Source organism: Oncorhynchus keta, unplaced genomic scaffold (genome assembly GCF_023373465.1).
Source record: "Oncorhynchus keta strain PuntledgeMale-10-30-2019 unplaced genomic scaffold, Oket_V2 Un_scaffold_3531_pilon_pilon, whole genome shotgun sequence".
NCBI lineage: Eukaryota > Metazoa > Chordata > Actinopteri > Salmoniformes > Salmonidae > Oncorhynchus > Oncorhynchus keta.
The window spans coordinates 1,090,320-1,112,681 of NW_026290920.1; the positions used below are offsets into that span (position 1 = coordinate 1,090,320).

General features: G+C 43.7%; 1 protein-coding gene across 1 annotated transcript in view; it reads left to right on the forward strand.

The window, feature by feature from the left end:
• Window positions 1–306: 306 nt before the first annotated feature.
• The window catches only part of LOC118371365 (inositol hexakisphosphate and diphosphoinositol-pentakisphosphate kinase 2-like), a 47,201-nt gene continuing 25,145 nt past the window's right edge, over window positions 307–22,362 (forward strand). The window contains 11 exon segments of the mRNA XM_052515954.1: window positions 307–475; window positions 8,563–9,187; window positions 11,119–11,314; window positions 11,761–11,851; window positions 12,889–12,974; window positions 15,188–15,342; window positions 19,958–20,059; window positions 20,182–20,343; window positions 20,919–21,040; window positions 21,831–21,932; window positions 22,204–22,290. Coding sequence (XP_052371914.1) covers window positions 9,032–9,187; window positions 11,119–11,314; window positions 11,761–11,851; window positions 12,889–12,974; window positions 15,188–15,342; window positions 19,958–20,059; window positions 20,182–20,343; window positions 20,919–21,040; window positions 21,831–21,932; window positions 22,204–22,290 — 1,259 coding nt within the window. The 5' untranslated portion in view covers window positions 307–475; window positions 8,563–9,031.

Consider the following 22,362-nt stretch of genomic DNA (forward strand, 5'->3'; position numbering starts at 1 on the left):
AAATGTGACAGGAAAGCATCCAACAGGAAAGTGTGATTATTGCCAGGAAACAGAGACCATGGCGCATGTATCGCTACAGTGTAGGCAGTATCAGAGGGAAAGAGAGAGGCTGATATCTAGTATGAGGGAGAAGGGGATACAGGAAATTATTTTAAACGGTGGATTTGAGTAGAACGTTATTAGATATAGTCTCAAATATGTTCTATTTTTTTAAGAGCAACGGGGCTGTCAGATAGGATTTAGTTTCTCTGTCTCACACTCCAGTACAGTAGGTGGCGGTAATGCATCACAACGTTGGATGCCAACCGCCGATAATCTCCACCAAAGAAGAAGTAGTAGTAGTAGGTGGCGATAATGCAACATTATTGGATGCCAACCTCTGTTAAACCTCACCGAAGAAGAAGTGAGGTGTCGCTTAAAAGCTGTCAAGGGGGAAAGAGGCGAAAAGACGTCAACAAAACGATATAGCCACTTCGTAAGTAACTTGTTGCTTAATTATCATCGACAGTTATATATCTGGTATAATGACTACAGTACTAGCTAGCTGAGTCACGGGGGGCATTGATTACATACAAAAATGGCACGAATATAGTCTTGATTTACATAGCTAACTAGCGTTACCAGTCTTAGCTAGTACAGCCGGGTTTGCAAACGTAGCTAGCTAACGTTACTGTTATGAATTCAGCTATCTAGTAGCTATGATGCCAATGTTATTTACTATTATTATTGTTCTGTTATTCAAGATAGCTTAGGTAGTTAACTATAGCTAGTATTATTCGAGGTGTTCGGATAAAATAGCTAACGTAGCTAGCTAATCTAACCTAGCTTGCTGATTTATTCACACTAACGTTAGCTAGTTTTGATCATGGTTTTGAAGCCGACAACAAATGAAGTCTTCTCTCCCTGCTCTGTGGATAAGAGGGCCGAGGTTCAACCCTCACGTTGACACAACGACATATCAGGGCTTTACAAGAATAGGATAATCAACATCTCGCAAGATGTTACATTGATTTGATGAAAGACTGCTGCGTGCATCTTTGCATCTGCAACCGTTTCCAACTCTCTCGTCAATGCAGGATGTGAGCGTTCACTTAGCCCTATAAATAGTATGCGAAATTCATTATATTAATAACAAATATTTACATTTGGATGTAATTGTTTATTTCTGGTATGCTTTAATACACTCATTACACACACAAAAAGACAATATGTAAATGTTTATTAGTATCATGAATTTGATCATGAATCTCAGTTCCATTACACAAGTTATTGGACGAAGGTGTCTTATGTATGGGGGAGTACATAAAAAAAAATAATAAGACGTTAAATTGAGACCTTTTGTGTGTGTGTGTGTGGGGGGGAGTAGTGTTCCCACACGGACATATCTCCATGTTACACTGCGTGAATATGGAAGACAGAGGGACCACCTGTGCTAATTGGCTATCTAGAATGCTCAGAACACCTGTGTGTAACGAAGGCAGCCAGAAACTTACTGAAAGATACTGTTGGCTGCAACTGATAAAGCCGGTTGAAACAGTGCACAGTAAGTGTTTTTTGCATTTGTGAAATAATTGATCTGATATTAAAGTAGAGGGCTTTATGTTTCTAGGACTGTATTGCAAGTGACAATTGATTCAAGTTTAGATGGAGTGATGGGCTGTTTTGGCTGTCAGAGCCAGTCTACCTCTGAAAATAACATGCAGTCCTTGGACCTCTTAAGGAGCCTATCGTTACCCCTAGAGTACATCATGAGCTAGAATTTGGTATACTGTTTATAGGACTAGTGTTCTGTGCAGCCATCAAGTCAGCAACATCAGATTGTTTTTATATTTAGGTAGTGAGTTGGTACATTCTTTGGTTACCTGACATTGATATGGAACAAGAAATCTTAATTAGCAAAGATTATTATGTTTTAAAATTTCAACTCTATTGGACTCTACCTGGATGCACCGCACAGGTACATAAAACCTATTTGTAAGTTTGTCTGAGATGAGTCTTACTGTTAGCCAGTGTAGCCTAATGACCCAAGAGAAAGGAATAGCTCTTCAATCCTCAGGTTGTTTTTAGCCTAAATAATCGATAATATTTCAACCGGACAATAACGTCGTCAATATAAAAGATAAACAAGAAAGGCACTCTCTCGGTCAGATGCATGAAAAAGCTCTGACCACTTTAGGGCCCACCCATTCAGACTGCTCTGACTTCCTAATTTTTCAGAATACACGCCTAAAACCATTTCTAAAGACTGTTGACATCTAGTGGAAGGCAGAGGAACTGCAATTTGAGTCCTAAGTCAATGGATACTGTAATGGCATTGAATAGAAAACTACAAAACCAACAAAAATAACTACTTACCGAATGGACGTTTCTCAGGTTTTCGTCTGTCAAATCAGTTCTGTTATACTCAGACACTATTTTAACAGTTTTGGAAACTTTAGCGTGTTTTCTATCCAAATCTACCAGCATATCATATCTTCTGGGCCAGAGAAGCAGGTAGTTTAATATGGGCATGCTTTTCATCCAACATTCCGAATGCTGCCCCATACCCCAGAGAAGTTAACTGGCTTACTTTGTGTGCAGATTGATAGATTTGTGAAGATGAATCAACTCTCATTATGATTTCAGTTAGATTCTAGCCTATATGATTAGGCTATTTTTGAATGACCTCTGTTGGGGAACGTAGCCTAAACTAAAACATATGTGGTGGGTGGTTAGAATTGGATGTGAGTTTTATTGTAGTCTATACGTGTCCTGCCGCTGTTTACCGAACTGTGCCATTACTCACATGGATAGCCTAAATTGTCTTTGAGCTTTTTCACGGCTAATAGTCACTGTAACGGCATCTAGCCTACCATTAGTGATGATGGCCAATGTACCATGGACTTTGCTACTTTCACACAGTCAGCAGAATTTAGCTTTGTATGGGAGTTGGGGGCAGATATCAAACAGCAGTGTTCTGTTTGTGCCTAGCTTTCATTTAGTCAGTGCTGGCAAGTACAGGATTTTGTGTTAACATTTCTGTCTCTCTGTGATTTTAATGCAGCATCGTTCAAGTAGGTAGAGTAATTAGACCTGACAGGTTCTACACACTCCCCTGCAGTTCCTCCTCTACCCCTACCTAGTCCCTATATTGTAGGTAATCACGTTTTAGACTTCTCCATTTTCTTCGCTAGGTTTTTTGTTGTTGACATGTCCAGGCATGTAAGATGCTTTTGTGCAGTAATTAGGCAACATATTTTGTAGCCTGACTATGCTATTCTATAATACTCAGCCAGGCACAGAATATTAGTAACAGTCTGTGAATAACAGCTCTCCTGATGGGAATCAACTGGCTGGATATTGTCTCTACAAGAGGCTTGTCTTCCAAAGTTCTGTATGATGTAGCAGGTTGTAATGAGTGGTAACAGCTAACCGAGAGCTTAGTAATCGGCCATGTAGGCCAGTGCTGCTCTGTCATGGGACACATACCTGTGACCACAGTTCAGCGCTGATGTCAAATCATCCACACAACACATACAATAGATGTGTTCTTTCTGAGGTTTTCCAACGCCTGATTACAGGGTTTTGCTGATGTCAGGGCAGGCGGTGTAACATTTAGTGTTTGGGGGAGAATCGATGCGCCCTCATGCCACTGCTGTGTGCTCTTAACAGATGAGCTTGGTCGCACTCTGGGGCGTCGGACACAGTGTCCAGTTTTACAGAGCAATTATCAGTATGGAACTGGGCCTCTAGCCCTCCCCGTCTTAATATGGATCCTGTTGGGAATCCTATGGGCCAGTGGTTCCCAAACTTTTTATAGTCCCGTACCCCTTCAAACATTCAACCTCCAGCTGCGTACCCCTCTAGCACCAGGGTCAGCGCACTCAAATGTTTTTTTGCCATCATTGTAAGCCTGCCACACACACTATACAATGAATTTATTAAACATAAGAATGAGTGAGTTTTTGTCACAACCTGGTTCGTGGGAAGTGACAGAGCTCTTATAGGACCAGGGCACAAATAATAATAATAATAATAAGAATAAGAATAAGAATAAGAATAATAATACATTTTGGTCTTTATTTAACCATCTTACTAATAAAACCTTATTTGTTCATTGAAGATTGTACCTTGTGCTTGAAAGGATGCTCATAACGCTGCAATGTTGGGTTGTATCGGAGAGTCTCAGCCTTAAATCATTTCCCACAGTCTGTGCCTTTTCCGTTTTCATGTCGGTGCGGGCTGAGAATCCACTCTCTCAAAGGTACGTGGTTGCAAAGGGCATCAGTGTCTTAACAGAGTGATTTGCCAAGGCAGGATACTCTGAGCGCAGCCCAATCCTGAAATCTGGCAGTGGCTTCTGATTAAATTAAATTTTCACAGAACCGCTTGTTGTAATTTTCGATGAGGCTCTCTTGTTCAGATATCGTAAGTGGATTGGAGACAGGGCATGAAATGGATAACAAATCAAAGTTGTTTGTGTCATCGGTTTCAGGAAAGTTATTGCGCACACATCTCACTCCGGTGCTTCGCTGTATCACATTTGACATTGTCCGTAAGCTTGAGTTAATTTACACACAAATCATACAATGAAAATCAAATCAAATTTTATTTGTCACATACACATGGTTAGCAGATGTTAATGCGAGTGTAGCGAAATGCTTTTGCTTCTAGTTCCGACAATGCAGTAATAACCAACAAGTAATCGAACTAACAATTCCAAAACTACTGTCTTATACACACACAAGTGTAAGGGGATAAAGAATATGTACATAAAGATATATGAGTGAGTGATGGTACAGAGCGGCATAGGCAAGATACAGTAATGTTATCGAGTACAGTATATACATATGAGTATGTAAACAAAGTGGCATAGTTAAAGTGGCTAGTGATACATGTATTACATAAAGATGCAGTAGATGATATAGAGTACAGTATATACATATGAGATTAATAATGTCGGGTATGTAAACATTATATTAGGTAGCATTGTTTAAAGTGGCTAGTGATATATTTTACATTTCCCATCAATTCCCATTATTAAAGTGGCTGGAGTTGAGTCAGTGTGTTGGCAGCAGCCACTCAATGTTAGTGGTGGCTGTTTGTGAACAGGCAGTGGCTCGGGTGGTTGTCCTTGATGATCTTTGGCCTTCCTGTAACATCGGGTGGTGTAGGTGTCCTGGAGGGCAGGTAGTTTGCCCCGGTGATGCGTTGTGCAGACCTCACTACCCTCTGGAGAGCCTTACGGTTGTGGGCGGAGCAGTTGCCGTACCAGGCGCTGATACAGCCCGCCAGGATGCTCTCGATTGTGCATCTGTAGAAGTTTGTGAGTGCTTTTGGTGACAAGCCGAATTTCTTCAGCCTCATGAGGTTGAAGAGGCGCTGCTGCGCCTTCTTCACGATGCTGTCTGTGTGGGTGGACCAATTCAGTTTGTCTGTGATGTGTATGCCGAGGAACTTAACTTGCTACCCTCTCCACTACTGTTCCATCGATGTGGATAGGGGGGTGTTCCCTCTGCTGTTTCCTGAAGTCCACAATCATCTCCTTAGTTTTGTTGAATGTGAGGTTATTTTCCTGACACCACACTCCAAGGGCCCTCACCTCCTCCCTGTAGGCCGTCTCGTCGTTGTTGGTAATCAAGCCTACCACTGTTGTGTCGTCCGCAAACTTGATGATTGAGTTGGAGGCGTGCGTGGCCATGCAGTCGTGGGTGAACAGGGAGTACAGGAGAGGGCTCAGAACGCACCCTTGTGGGGCCCCAGTGTTGAGGATCAGCGGGGTGGAGATGTTGTTGCCTACCCTCACCACCTGGGGGCGGCCCGTCAGGAAGTCCAGTACCCAGTTGCACAGGGCGGGGTCGAGACCCAGGGTCTCGAGCTTGATGACGAGCTTGGAGGGTACTATGGTGTTAAATGCCGAGCTGTAGTCGATGAACAGCATTCTCACATAGGTATTCCTCTTGTCCAGATGGGTTAGGGCAGTGTGGTTGAGATTGCATCGTCTGTCGACCTATTTGGGCGGTAAGCAAATTGGAGTGGGTCTAGGGTGTCAGGTAGGGTGGAGGTGATATGGTCCTTGACTAGTCTCTCAAAGCACTTCATGATGATGGAAGTGAGTGCTACGCGGCGGTAGTCGTTTAGCTCAGTTACCTTAGCTTTCTTGTGAACAGGAACAATGGTGGCCCTCTTGAAGCATGTGGGAACAGCAGACTGGGATAGGGATTGATTGAATATGTCCGTAAACACACCAGCCAGCTGGTCTGTGCATGCTCTGAGGGCGCGGCTGGGGATGCTGTCTGGGCCTGCAACCTTGCGAGGGTTAACACGTTTAAATGTTTTACTCACCTCGGCTGCAGTGAAGGGGAGACCGCATGTTTTCGTTGCAGGCCGTGTCAGTGGCACTGTATTGTCCTCAAAGCGGGCAAAAAAGTTATTTCGTCTGCCTGGGAGCAAGACATCCTGGTCCGTGACTGGGCTGGTTTTCTTCTTGTAGTCCGTGATTGACTGTAGACCCTGCCACATACCTCTTGTGTCTGAGCCGTTGAATTGAGATTCTACTTTGTCTCTATACTGACGCTTAGCTTGTTTGATTGCCTTGCGGAGGGAATAGCTACACTGTTTGTATTCGGTCATGTTACCGGTCACCTTGCCCTGATTAAAAGCAGTGGTTTGCGCTTTCAGTTTCACGCGAATGCTGCCATCAATCCACGATTTCTGGTTTGGGAATGTTTTAATCGTTGCTATGGGAACGACATCTTCAACGCATGTTCTAATGAACTCTCACACCGAATCAGCGTATTCGTCAATGTTGTTGTCTGACGCAATACGAAACATATCCCAGTCCACGTGATGGAAGCAGTCTTGGAGTGTGGAATCAGATTGGTCGGACCAGCGTTGAACAGACCTCAGCGTGGGAGCTTCTTGTTTTAGTTTCTGTCTGTAGAAGGACATGTGTGTTGTCCTTGTTAAGGCAGAAGAGATCCAACTTCTTAATCAGCCTCAATTTTGTCCCGCATATTGAATATAGTTGCGAAGTGTCTCTGTAATCCTAGATTCAGATCATTCAGGTGAGAAAAAACATTACCCAGACAGGCCAGTTGTGTGAGAAACTTCGTCATCATGCAACCAGTCAGACAAGTGTGAATTATGGTCAGTAAAAACTTTAAGCTTGTTTCTCAATTAAAAAAAAACATGTCAATACTTTTCCCCTTGATAACCAGCGCACTTCTGTATGTTGTAAAAGCGTTACATGGTCACTGCCCATATCATTGCATTGTGCAGAAAATACATGAGTTCAGGGGCCTTGCTTTAACAAAGTTCACCATTTTCACTGTAGTGTCCAAAACAGATTTCCCTTGGCAGCAAGAGCCTCTCAGTGGATGCTGCCATATACCCAAGTGGCGTCGGGAGCAACTGCTTGCACACGCGTTACCACATCACTGTCTCCCTGTCATGGCCTTTCCGCCATCAGCACAGATACCAACACATCTTGACCACCAAAGTCCATTTAATGTCACAAAGCTGTGCAGTACTTCAAAAATATCCTCTCCTGGTTTGCAGAAGAGGATGTCTTCCTTAATTGACCCCCCCCCATAAACGTAACGTACACATACCAGGAGCTGTGCCAGGCCCTCCACGTCTGACTCATCCAGCTGTAACGCATAGAATTCACTGGCTTGTATGCCAAGCAATAATAGTTTCAAAACATCTCCTGCCATGTCACTGATGCGTCGTGAAACAGTGTGTTGTTTGATGAAGGAATTGTCTGTGTATTTTCTGTTGCCTTTTCTCCCAGCATTGTCCCAGCCATATCTGTGGCAGCAGGATAAGTCCTCCACAATAGTATGGGACTTGCCTGTCCAAGCCACTCGTTAGCTCACCATATAAGACGCTTCTAGCACCTTCTTATTAATGGTATCTGTTGCTTTTATACATGTCTTACTACTTGAAAGTCATCTTAATTCTCGCCCAAAGAACACCTGTGGCTTATTTTTCAAATTGGGATGTTTTGTTTCTAAATGTCTGCGCAAGAGTGACGGTTTCATCGAGTTGTGAGATAGTACTTTTGCACATATACTGTAACACACTGTATCTGAGGAAAGGCACAACTCTCAATATAAGTGAATCCCAAATCAATGTAGTTCTCATCATATTTGTGCATCTTCGATCGTCTAACGTCATTGTCTGTTCGGTGCTTTCCCTGGTAAGGGGCAGTAGCTCTTCGGCTGCATCAGATTCACAACTGTCAGTGTCCATGCTAGCTGGTCCTTCACATGTCGAATTACTGATGCTAGCATTGGATGTGCTCGTGGAAGCAGAACAACTTGTGTCATCGACAGGTGCAGGTGTAGTACTGCTGGTAGTAGCGGTACTATCAGTAAAGCTGGTATGTGTCTATGGATGCAGGCCTTACTAAATGGACTGCTTGAAAATGTGAATTATTATTTGTGTTTTTATTTCAACTTTACTTTATTTCAACTTTCTGTATTTACATGTGAATCAAATTTTGATTCGCCACATTGCGTGTACCCCTGGGGTACCTGCTATTGAATATCCTCTATAATCTCTCTGTTTCATTTCTAGACTCTGTTGATCTTGGACAAGCATAGAGGAATGGGCTGTGGTCCCATTATAGTTGGATCTACCCCTACCAGTCCTGAGACCGCACAAGAAGCCCAGCCCCAGGCCAGGCCCGAAACATGAGATCTTTAACTGCTAAGTAAAGAATGAGGCCTCAGCAACCCCACCCCAGAAACACCATCACCACTACTACTAACATAGTCTGTCACACACCTATTACAACTTAACCCTCAACACATTCCCCCTGCCCCAGGACCAGCTCTTGTATCCCCTTCCCTTCCCTTACTCACCCAACCCCCTACCACCCCCAACCCAATACACCCCACAGAGCAGTTTAGCCCACCTCGAGACTTGAGTCACCAGCCAATCAGCTCCTAGTAGGCCTTGTGCGCCTCCATCGGCGGCCCTCCCCGGCGGTGTGTTGGTGTGCGATGGCGCGGCGGGACGCTGAAGGCTGCTGCCGGGGATTGTGATGTCAGAGCCCGCCAGCCCGGGCGAGAGCCAGCGCGGCGCTCCCAGATTCTTCGTGGGCTGCGAGGACGATGAGAGCGAGGGCCTGGAGGACTACGACGGCTGCAGCATGAGGACCGACATGGAGCTGTACGAGGACGACGAGGACACAGACTCGGTGAGACCGCATGAGACAAGACTACACAAGATTACATCAGGCCTCATGATGTCACATATGAATCACCCTCATGAAAGTACATTAGACAACTGGCCCTGATATGGAAACCTCCATTACTATTACAGTTGAAGTCAGAAGTTTACATACACTTTGGTTGGAGTCATTAAAACTCGTTTTTCAACCACTCCACAAATTTCTTGTTTACAAACTCTAGTTTTGGCAAGTCGGTTAGGACATCTACTTTGTGCCGACACAAGTAATTTTTCCAACAATTGTTTACAGACATTATTTCACTTACTGTATCACAATTCCAGTCGGTCAGAAGTTTATATACACTAAGTTGACTGTGCCTTTAAACGGCTTGGAAATTCCAGAAAATGATGTCATGGCTTTAGAAGCTTCTGATAGGCTAATTGACATAATTTGAGTCAATTGGCATAATTTGAGTCAATTGGAAGTGTACCTGTGGATGTTTTTCAAGGTCTACCTTCAAACTCAGTGCCTCTTTGCTTGACATCATGGGAAAATCACAATAAATCAGCCAAGACCTCGGGGGGGAAAAAAGTCTGGTTCATGCTTGGGAGCAATTTCTTCCTGAAGGTATCACGTTCATCTGTACAAACAATAGTACGCAAGTATAAACACCATAGGACCACGCGGCCATCATACCGCTCAGGAAGGAGATGCGTTCTGTCTCTTAGAGATGAATGTACTTTGGTGCGAAAAGTGCAAATCAATCCCAGAACAACAGCAAAGAATCTTGTGAAGATGCTGGAGGAAACAGGTACAAAAGTATTTCTATCCACAGTAAAACGAGTTCTATATCGACTTAACCTGAAAGGCCGCTCAGCAAGGAAGATGCCACTGTTCCAAAACCGTCACTAAAATGCCAGACTACGGTTTGCAACTGCACATGGGGACAAAGATTCTACTTTTTGTAGAAATGTCCTCTGGTCTGATGAAACAAAAATATAACTGTTTGGCCATAATTACCATCGTTATGTTTGGAGGAAAAGGGGGAGGCTTGCAAGTTAAAGAACACCATTCCAACCGTGAAGCACGTGGGTGGCAGCATCATGTTGTGGGGGTGCTTTGCTGCAGGAGGGACTGCTTTGCTGCAGGAGGGACTGGTGCACTTCACAAAATAGATGGCATCATGAGGAGGGGAAATTATGTGGATATATTGAAGCAACATCTCAAGACATCAGTCTTGTTAAAGCTTGGTCACAAATGGATCTTCCAAATGGACAATGACTCCAAGCATACTTCCAAAGTTGTGGCAAAATGGCTTAAGGACAACAAAGTCAAGGTAATGGAGTGGCCATCACAAAGCCCTGACCTCAATCCTATAGTAAGCAAGCAAGGAGGCCTACAAACCTGACTCAGTTACACCAGCTCTGTCAGGAGGAATGGGCCAAAATTCACCCAACTTATTGTGGGAAGCTTGTTTTGAGGCTGCCTGAATCGTTTGACACAAGTTAAACCATTTAAAGGCAATTCTACCAAATATTAATTAATCGTATGTCAACTTCTGACCCACTGGGAATGTGATGAAAGAAATAAAAGCTGAAATAAATAATTCTCTCTATTATTATTCTGGCATATCACGTTCTTAAAATAAAGTGGTGATCCTAACTGACCAGGGAATAATTTACTAGGTAGGATTAAATGTCAGGAATTGTGAAACTGAGTTTAAATGTATTTGGCTAAGGTGTATGTAAACTTCTGACTTCAACTGTAGATACCATCACAATGGAGGCAGGTATTAGGGCTAATTCCACAGCATAAGATCATGTAAGACTGCATGAGACTACTCAACTGTAAAGCACTTTTGTGACAACTGTTGATCCATTTCATTGACTAGTTGGTTGACTGGTTGTAAAGCTACTCAAGACTAACTCAATAAAGTGATCTCCCTCCCTCCCTCTCAGCCCCCCGAGCGACAGATCGTGGTGGGGATCTGTTCCATGATGAAGAAGTCCAAGTCAAAGCCCATGACCCAGATCCTGGAGCGTCTGTGCAGGTTTGAGTACATCACTGTGGTCATCTTCCCTGAGGACGTCATTCTCAACGAGCCCGTGGACAAATGGCCCCTGTGTGACTGCCTCGTCTCCTTCCACTCCAAAGGTGGAATACACACACACACACACACACACACCAACTCTGTTCGCTGATGAAATAACTGAATTACCCCACCCATTATTCTATAGTCCAAAAAGTGATTACACATATTTAAACACAGTCACATGCACACTACATCACACACACACACACACACACAGCCCGTTCTCGTACCACGCTGTGTCAGCATTACTCGTCTTCAACCCATCTTGAGTAATTCTGAATGACACCACAAACAGCCTGTTTTGACTAATGTGACTAAATTTGCTACCATTGATTTTAGCAAAGTGTTGGAGAAACTCAGTTGAACCATGTTTGCCCACTCATTTCAATTACTTTCACTTTTCTGTCTTCATTAGTGTGTCCCATTCTTGCCCCTGGTGAAGTTAGCACATACTGTGTAGCCTGCGTATAGGATTTGCTAACAGTTGGTGTTACATTTGAATTTGTAGGATTCCCGCTGGACAAGGCAGTGAGCTACGCCAATCTCCGAAACCCACTGCTCATCAATGACCTGAACACACAGTACTTCATACAGGACAGGTACAACCAAAACTAGAGATGCATACTGTAGGATTGTCATGACAACAGTATCACAATACTCCGATTTAGAAGTATCATGGCAAGCTAATAAAACAAGAAGCAGACTTCATTTCTTGAGGAAAACAGTCCTGATGTTGGGAAACAAACAGCCTTATTCTGTTACCCAGAGTCACGTGTTTATTATCCAAGCAATAAGACACAATATTTACCATATTTGCCATGTATCGGGACAACCCTAGCGTTCTGTATAGAAGGGTGTAGCTATCACAGAGCATCATGGTGAATACTGTGCTGTTCTGGAGGTCTTATGTGGAATAAGGACCGTATGTTATATTATGGTGATTACTGGTGGTGATGTGTGACCAGCACTGGTGTCACGTGGTGATGTTTGGACTGGTGTCACGTGGTGATGTTTGGACTGGTGTCACGTGGTGATGTTTTTGGTGACGTGGTGATGGTGTCACGTGGTCACGTGGTGATGTTTGGACTGGTGTCACGTGGTGATGTTTGGACTGGTGTGGTGATGTTTGGACTGGTGTCACGTGGTGATGTTTGGACTGGTGTCACGTGGTGATGTTTGGACTGGTGTCACGTGGTGATGTTTGGACTGGTGTCACGTGGTGATGTTTGGACTGGTGTCACGTGGTGATGTTTGGACTGGTGTGTGGTGATGGACTGGTGTCACGTGGTGATGTTTGGACTGGTGTCACGTGGTGATGTTTGGACTGGTGTCACGTGGTGCTGTTTGGACTGGTGTCACGTGGTGCTGTTTGGACTGGTGTCACGTGGTGCTGTTTGGACTGGTGTCACGTGGTGCTGTTTGGACTGGTGTCACGTGGTGCTGTTTGGACTGGTGTCACGTGGTGATGTTTGGACTGGTGTCACGTGGTGATGTTTGGACTGGTGTCACGTGGTGATGTTTGGACTGGTGTCACGTGGTGATGTTTGCTGCCTTCGATATACAGCGTTCATGTTAAGTGAGATGTCTGACTATCTCTCACTGGAATGCTGAATGTTATGTTTTGTCTGTTTTGTAGGAGGGAGGTGTATCGTATCCTGCAGCAGGAAGGCATCGATCTGCCCCGCTACGCTGTGCTGAACCGCGACCCAGATAAACCAGACGGTCAGTGTGTGTTCCCCATAGGTCAAGCGTTGACTGTCCCATCAGGAATGGTCAATATTCTGTCCCTGCCCTGTAGTGTAAATCAGTCATTAGGGTTTGAAGATAACTGGGTGTTTTCAGCAGGGCACTATGTTGTAGAACGTTTTGATAGAAATACATACACTTCCGTTCAAAAGTTTGGGGTCACTTAGAAATGTCCTTGTTTTTTTGAAAGGAAAGCAATTTTTGTTGTCCATTTTAAAATAACATAAAATTGATCAGAAATACAGTGTAGACATTGTTAATGTTGTAAATGACTATTGTAGCTGGAAATGTTATTAACATGTTTTTTAAAAATAAAATAAAAAAATGGAATGTCTACATAGGTGTACAGAGGCCCATTATCAGCAACCATCACTCCTGAGTTCCAATGGCACGTTGTGTTAGCTAATCCCTTTTGCAATTGTTAGCACAGCTGAAAACTTGTGCTGTTTAAAGAAGCAAGAGAACTGGCCTTCTTTAGACTAGTTGAGTATCTAGAGCATCTTTCTTCTGAAACTCGTCAGTCTCTTTTTGTTCTGAGAAATGAAGGCTATTCCATGCGAGAAATTGCCAAGAAACTGAAGATCTCGTACAACGCTGTGTACTACTCCCTTCACAGAACACCGCAAACGGGCTCTAACCAGAATAGAAAGAGGATTGGGAGGCCCCGGTGCACAACTTGAGCAAGAGGACAAGTACATTAGTGTCTAGTTTGAGAAACAGATGCCTCACAAGTCCTCAACTGGCAGCTTCATTAATTAGTACCTGCAAAACACCAGTCTCAATGGCAACAGTGAAGAGGTGACTCTGGGATGCTGGCCTTCTAGGCAGCGTTGCAAAGAAAAAGCCATGTCTCAGACTGGCCAATAAAAAGAAAAGATTAAGACGGGCAAAAGAACAAATCAAAATCAAATGTATTTATATAGCCCTTCGTACATCAGCTGATATCTCAAAGTGCTGTACAGAAACCCACCCTAAAACCCCAAACAGCAAGCAATGCAGGTGTTGAAGCACGTTGGCTAGGAAACTCCCTAGAAAGGCCAAAACCTAGGAAGAAACCTAGAGAGGAACCAGGCTATGAGGGTTGGCCAGTCCTTTTCTGGCTGTGCCGGGTGGAGATTATAACAGAACACGACCAAGATGTTCATAAATTACCAGCATGGTCAAATAACAGGTTCACCGGACGTGCTACCTGTCCCAGACCTATTATTTGACCATGCTGGTAATTTATGAACATCTTGGTTCCATAGCCGCAGGCAGAACAGTTGAAACTGGAGCAGCAGCACTGCCAGGTGGACTGGGGACAGCAAGGAGTCATCATGCCAGGTAGTCCTGAGGCATGGTCCTAGGGCTCAGGTCCTCTGAGAGAAAGAGAGAATTAGAGAGAGCATACTTAAATTCATACAGGACACCGGATAAGAAAGGAGAAGTACTCCAGATATAACAAACAGACCCTTGCCCCCGACACATAATCTACTGCAGCATAAATACTGGAGGCTGAGACGGGAAGGGTCAGGAGACACTGTGGCTCCATCCGATGATACCCCTGAACAGACACTGCCCCCCTTAATGCTTGTAAAATGTTACAATCCTTTCTCAGTAAAGGTAGAGCTGTCAGTTAGTGTTATCATGATACTTCAATGTCAAAAAAAGAACATGAAGCAGACTACTCAATGGTCCTTTTAAGAACCTGCTTTATGTCAAATACTGTGTGCTGTAGCTTGAAGAGTAAACATGTGACCAGCTGTTAGTTTCTAACATTAGGACTCTGATTTCCTCAGGGAATTCAGTCTGCTTCATGTTTTGTTTGCTTGCCATGATACTTTGAGAGTTTTGATAAAACAACACTATTCAGTGTATGAGGGCATGGTTGTACGGACTGTCAATGGGATACTAACACATGTAATTGTCTGTTTTTGAAACTGGGGCTATAATGTACAGGTTCAACTGGTTGAATCCTACTATTTGCAGTTGAAAGGGCTGACCATCGTCTGAATATGACGATGAACTGACAATATGCACCTGGTTCGTATTCACTACAAACTGAATGGAAGAAGTGGACCGAAACTAGAAGGGGCTACCTGAACTTGTCCAAAAAAACACATTTTCTTTGTATAATGTTTTCTGTTGCAAAACATTTAGCTGCGGTGTGCACTAATAAATACAACTTTGTATTGGTGTGTCTTCCCCAGAGTGTAACCTGGTCGAGGGAGAAGACCATGTGGAGGTGAATGGGGAGGTGTTCCCTAAACCCTTTGTGGAGAAACCCGTCTGTGCTGAAGACCACAACGTCTACATCTACTACCCCACCTCAGCGGGAGGAGGAAGCCAGCGCCTTTTCAGAAAGGTCACATTCTGATCCCTAAGCCGTTAAACCCTTAAAAAATGACCCCAATACGTTCCTCTGTCTAACCCACATGGGAAAGCACCTGGGGTAGCTTTTTGACCAGGCTTCTTTCTCCCTCACACTTCCTCTCTCCCCTCAGCCCCAACCGAAGAGTTTCTCATAGCCATAATAGCACTTATTCTAAAGCACATTAAGGGTACTTAAATCGGTGAAGCCACACCAGGCACTCACTCTGCCTGGGCTCATCAACCAGGCAGGAACACGATGACATTAGAGCTGTGTCGACACTTGACATGCAACCTCTGCTATCAGATTACGAAAGGCAGGTGGTTGTGTGGTCAGATTGCGTTCAGATCTGGCTGACCACTTCAGGAGTTGGTCAGGGATGTATTGTGTGTGGATTTCTCCTCAGTCTGGATGCAATCAGGCTACCGAAGCGCATACAGTGGCAACGTCATCAGCAGTCTGCCCATAGGTCTCCAGAAATGGTGTGTTTTTGGAGCGAGAGGCACCTTTTTCATTCAACATGGGAGGAAATGCATTCTTAGCATGTGAGGAACGTGTTTGCTGGCTTCAAATGCTAGCCAGCTAGCTTATTTAGAAAACATATTTTTGGTTTGGCTAGAGTTATGTTAACCACCTTGCAATCCCTTTAATGTTGCTTTCTGGCTAGTTAGAGGTGTTGAAGGAATTCTAAATTCCTCTGTTTTATTTCCCAATCAAAATTAAGCACTCTGTCAATGCATTAGAAGGGTTTGTAAGACCCTATATTTTATAAGAATGGACAGAGCCCCGGTCTTAAAAGTCAGGTAACAGCGTCTAATTCAAGAGAGTACTAAGTTCATACACATTTTGCCACAGGTTATAAACTGAAAATGACGTCAGCGTTTTCTAAATGTTCCATCTCTTCTTGACACTGGTAGAAAGGCTCTATAGATCTCAAGCCTTCCCTCCTTGCCTAGAGCCAAGGTCAGTCAGTGTAGATTTAGCATTCTAGACAGTCTGGAGATAGTCCGTCCCTGCCATCTGGAGATGGTTCATTCATTTGTACAAAGGAACAGACCGTCATTGTACTAAACTCCTGACGACATTATATTCAATACTGAGAGCAACAGAGAAAATTCATACATGTACAGTAACATAAGTATTTTAATTCATCCTGATTGAAATGTATACATAATTAGTCATTATAGATAAAAAAAATTCCCTTAACAAGACGTTAGCTACAGTAGTTGGCTACTGCCATCCAGTTGTTGTTATCAGATTTAGCCGGTTCCACCGTTTGCAGAATGCATACATGCATTTGAATATTACGTGGGAAAAGGGAATCCAGACACAATGTGGACACGGTAGACACATTTAAATGTAGGTCTAGAATTCCATGGTCAGAACTCTAATCAGAATACAAATGCTGCATGAACTGTCAAGTGTAGACACGGCCTAGGTTTTATCTAGTCTGCGTCCCAAATGGCACCCTATTCCCAATATAGTGCGACACTTATGACCAGAGCCCAATGGGCCCCTGTAGTGCACTACATAGGGAAGCAGGGTGCCATTTGTGATGCAGACCTCCTATTCTAACAGTGGGAGGAGAACAACCATCACTTTACTACAACAGTATTTTCAAAGGAAGAAAAGGAACCTGTTATTTTCTGATCTGACGGATGGTCCGGATTCAGATATCACCTGTTATGCTACTGCCAGTAGGGTATAACACACACCGTGCATTCGGAAAGTATTCAGACCCCTTGACTTTTACCACATTTTGTTATTTTGCAACCATATTCTAAAATGGATTAAATACTTTTCCCCCCCATCAATCTACACACTGCCCCATAATGACATAGTGAAAACAGGTTTTTAGACATTTTTGCAAATGTATAAAAAAATATGCTTTATTTACAAGTATGCAGACCCTTTGCTATAAGACTTGTGGTGCATCCTGTTTCTGATGATCATCCATGAGATATCTAAAACTTGATTGGAGTCCACCTGTCGTAAATTCCATTTATTGGACATGATTTGGAAAGGCACACGCCTGTCTATACAAGGTCCTACAGTTGACAGTACATGTCAGAGCAAAAGCTTAGCCATTAGGTTGAAGGAATTGTTCGTAGAGCTCCGAGGTAGGATTGTTTCAAGGCACAGATCTGGGGAAGGGTACCTAAACATTTCTGGATGAAGTTTGGAACCACCAAGATTCTTCCTAGAGCTGGCTGCCCGGCCAAACTTAGCAATCGGGGGAGAAGGGTCTTGGTCAGGGAGGTGACCAAGAACCTGATGGTCACTCTGACAGAGCTCCAGAGTTCCTCTGTGTAGATGGGAGAACCTTCCAGAAGGACAACCATTTCTGCAGCACTCCACCAATCAGGTAATTATGGTAGAGTGGCTAGATGGAAGCCACTCCTCAGTAAAAGGCACATGACAGCCCGCATGGAGTTTGCCAAAAGGCACCTAAATGACTCTGAACATGAGAAACAAGATTGAACTCTTTGGCCTGAGTGCCAAGTGTCACGTCTGTAGGAAACCTGGCACCATCCCTACGGTAAAGTATGGTGGTAGCAGCATCATGCTGTGGGGATGTTTTTCAGTGGCAAGGACTGGGAGTCTGGTCAGGATCGAGGGAAAGATGAACGGAGCAAAGTACAGAGATCCTTGATGAAAATCTTCTCCAGAGTGCTTAGGACCTCAGACTGGGGCAAAGGTTCACCTTCCAACAGGACAAAGACCCTAAGCACAAAGCCAGGAGAGACCTGAAAATAGCTGTGTAGCAACGCTCCCCATCCAACCTGACAGAGCTTGAGAAGATCTGCAGAGAAACTGGAGAAACTCTCCAAATACTGGTGTGCCGGTATAACCTAGCATGCTATCAGTTACCATAGACTTCCAGTCATTGTGCTAAAACTATTTTGGTAATGTTAGCAAGTTCCTTCAAAATGCATGCAGAGAATGTTTTTTTCATCCACGAGTTCATCTGAAAAAGGGCTTCATTGCAATCTTGTAGCATCATACCCAATAAGACTCTAGGCTGTAATCGCTGCCAAAGGAATTTCAACAAAGTACTGAGTAAAGGGTCTGAATACTTATGCAATTGTGATATTTCATTAATTTTTTTATTTTTATTATTAAACTTTTTTCTTTGTCATTATGGGGTATTGTGTGCAGATGAGGGGAATTTTTTTTTAAAATCTATTTTTAGAATGAAGCTGTTACCTAAGAGAACGTGGAAAAAGTCAAGGGGTCTGAATACTTTCCGAATGCACTGTAGATGATAGAACTAAAGGTCATGTAAAGATGGTTTTGTTTTTTTGTGTCTTGGTCATAACATTCTTAAAGGGGTACTTCAAGATTTTGGCATAGACTTTTAGTCATTGTGCTAATGCTAGTCTCTTGAATTTCCTTCATACTTGATGTAGAGACTTTTAAAAATGGTATCCATGAGTTCATCTGACTCTGGGGAATTAGATAAAGGGTTTCATTACCAAAATCCGAAGTATCCTGTCCCTCAGTTGTTTTAAATACTTCCTGAACTGTGATACTTTCAGTCAACTATTATGTTTTCTATATCTAGCTATATTCTGTTGGGCTGTTTCCCAGACACAGATTAAGCCTAGTCCTGGACTAAAAAGCAAGCACTTTTTAATCCAAGGATGTATTCACTAGGAATGAAACGGAACCAAGCCGACTGGAATGGAACGAAACTGGGATGGACCAACCTTTAGTTTCAAAACATCGTCCGACACTTTGCTACGGTGTGCAACTAATGAAATCACCCCAGGACTAGGTTTCGTCTGGGAAATTTCCCGATAGAATATAGCTATCGTGTTTGGCTCTATATGTTCCATATTCTATTTGTATGTGTTTAACTGTACATACCAGTTGCTTGATTATGACAACTGCCAGGCCTACCTCCTGCTCTATTAACAGGCTCTGAGGTGAAACGTCATCTAGGTACAGATCTTGGATCAACTCCCCAATCATAACCTTAACCATTAGTTGGGAAAAATGCAAAACTGACCCAAGATCAGCGTATTCACCTTACAATATTAATAGTAATACATAGTCCTCCAAATATACAACAGCAAATTGAAATTATTTTTGACTCAGCCTGTTTTATTCGGTGTGATCTCACCTCACATTCTCAGAGGGCTTTTGGGACTTTCATAAAACGGACCAATGTTTTTTGTAAGGATTTATAACCATTCGATCCCAATAGCTGATTTTATTTTATCACACACATTATTAGCATCCCAGTCGACTGTAGTAAGCTGCTCTGTGTTCTTCCTCTGAAATGGAATAGATCATAAGCGATGTGCAACACTGTCTACTGATGAATGAACCCTAGTCTGTTTCTTTTGACTCTGGTTACAGTAGAGTAGTATGGTGGACGTTCATTCAGTCCTAATGTAATCCTATCGTGTGAAGAGCAGCGTTTCCCAAGTGTTTAGTCCACCTGGCGCCTGTTGGTGGGTGGTTTTATTCTGCGTTGTAGAATGATTGGTCTGTTTAGTTGGTGGTTCACACCAACAGCTTTCAGTTGATCAGAGCTTGGGAACCACTGCTGTAGACACTATGTAGTTCTCCCAGTTCTGACGCTGTTGCCTCTGTCCTGTAGATCGGGAGCCGGAGCAGTGTGTACTCACCAGAGAGCAACGTGAGGAAGACTGGCTCCTATATCTACGAAGAGTTCATGCCAACGGACGGGACGGACGTTAAGGTGTGTGTTATGCGATTGTCAGTCTGTATTTCTGTTTCTGTCTGTATCTATGCATGTTTGTTTATTTGTTTTATGCGAGTGCACTGTGTGTGTAGTAAATCTCCATGTGTATGTGTCCTCAGGTGTATACGGTGGGGCCTGACTATGCCCACGCTGAGGCCAGGAAGTCTCCTGCCCTGGATGGGAAGGTGGAGAGAGACAGCGAGGGGAAGGAGATCCGCTACCCCGTCATGCTCACCGCCATGGAGAAACTAGTGGCCCGCAAGGTCTGCCTGGCATTCAAGGTCAGTTATGGCTCAGTTGGTTGTGGGTTCGATTCCCACGTGGTGCTGAATAGATTGCCACATTATACTGAATAGCCGATAGGTGTGAACTATTTGCTGCTCTGGATAAAATCTACATCAAGTGCCTCTGGCTAGGGGCTATGGGTCAACGTGGTCATTGATTTGCCCCTCTTCTATTTAATGAGCTGGTACACAGTTCAGACCTGGGTTCAAATGCTATTTTAGATACCCTATCTGTGCTTGCCTGTTGCAATGGAACCAATAGAAAAGTGCAAACCCCACCCACCTAGCACCCCAGGCAGGCTAAAGAAAGCACTTAAACTGTTTGAACCCAGGTCTGACGTACTGTAGCTCCAGGCAGCCTGTTGAGTGCACTCTCAACTTGATCGATCACTTTGATAAGGGAAGTGACAAGAGAAAACAGAACGGAGGCTGAGGTCATATAAAGGAGAATCCACAAATACAGACCCTCAATAAGTACATTTCCCCCTCTTACCCTGATTTGATATTCTTGATAATGCCACCCCCAATTACACTACACGTCATTCCTATCTGACTGTCTTTTCCCCCTGCAGCAAACCGTGTGTGGCTTTGACCTTCTCCGAGCCAACGGTCACTCCTACGTCTGCGACGTCAACGGCTTCAGCTTCGTCAAGAACTCCATGAAGTACTACGACGACTGTGCCAAGATCCTGGGGTACGATGTGCCAGAGGGCTATTTCGGTCATATTGTGTTTTCATAGGGTTACATTATGCCAGGGCTATGCTGGTTCTGCCTCCTGGTCCAACAGGGGCATAGTGTTCTGCCTCCTGGTCCAACAGGGGCATAGTGTTCTGCCTCCTGGTCCAACAGGGGCATAGTGTTCTGCCTCCTGGTCCAACAGGGGCATAGTGTTCTGCCTCCTGGTCCAACAGGGGCATAGTGTTCTGCCTCCTGGTCCAACAGGGGCAGACTGCAGATCCACCCCTGCTGTAGCACAACTGATTAGACTAATTATGGTTTTTGTTGAAGACTGGTTATTCGAGATTAGTGTTGGTGCTGGTTTGTAAATTAACCTGGCACCCTCCAGGATCAAGGTTGCCCCCCTCTTCTGTAAGCCAATAACAACTAGTCCAGATCAGCAGAAACTGATTAAAGGTAGCCTAGGGTGTTGTTTGGGACAGCTGATCCTGAATCATTTCAAGTTTTTTATTTTTAGCAGACGCTCTTGTCCAGAGCGACATGTAGTTAGTGAATTCATCTTAAGATAGCTAGGTGGAACAACCACATTTCAGTCATAGTAAGAACATGTTTCCTCAATAAAGTAGCATTCAGCAATGTCAGTGGGGAAACAAATGGTACTACAGATGACTTGCTATTATTATCTCACTAGTTACATAGAAGTTAATAATCTGTCAGAAGATCCAGATGTTGGTAAATGTTGACTGTATGTTAACCATAATGTATTTCTATGATGTGAACTGTTTCCTTGTCTTGTCCTCTGCAGTAATATAGTGATGAGGGAGCTAGCTCCTCAGTTCCACATCCCCTGGTCCATCCCTACTGAGGCTGAGGACATCCCCATTGTCCCAACCACATCTGGCACCATGTGAGTCTTACACACACAGACTAGTATGTTAGTGCATATGATCAGTAAAACGTTGCCAAGACAAACTTGTAGGCGCAATAACTTTGAGGTAGAAAATGTACAGTTTTACTGTAGCCACAACATCAAAACCACTGCTGTCTCAATGATAACTGGCTTCACTGTGAAGTTTCTGCTTATTTAGACATACCAGTGATGGGGTAAAAGTCATTACCCCGACCTACCATCATTGTTCACTCATATTCCTTTTTACTGTCACATTCCCTCCAATCAGGATGGAGTTACGCTGTGTCATCGCAATAATCCGCCACGGAGACCGAACTCCTAAGCAAAAGATGAAGATGGAAGTGCGGAATCCCATGTGAGTTCTTTGGTAACCCTGTATGTAAAGTCTAGGTGCAATGCCTTAGATGTCATGATCGTCAAGGACCCC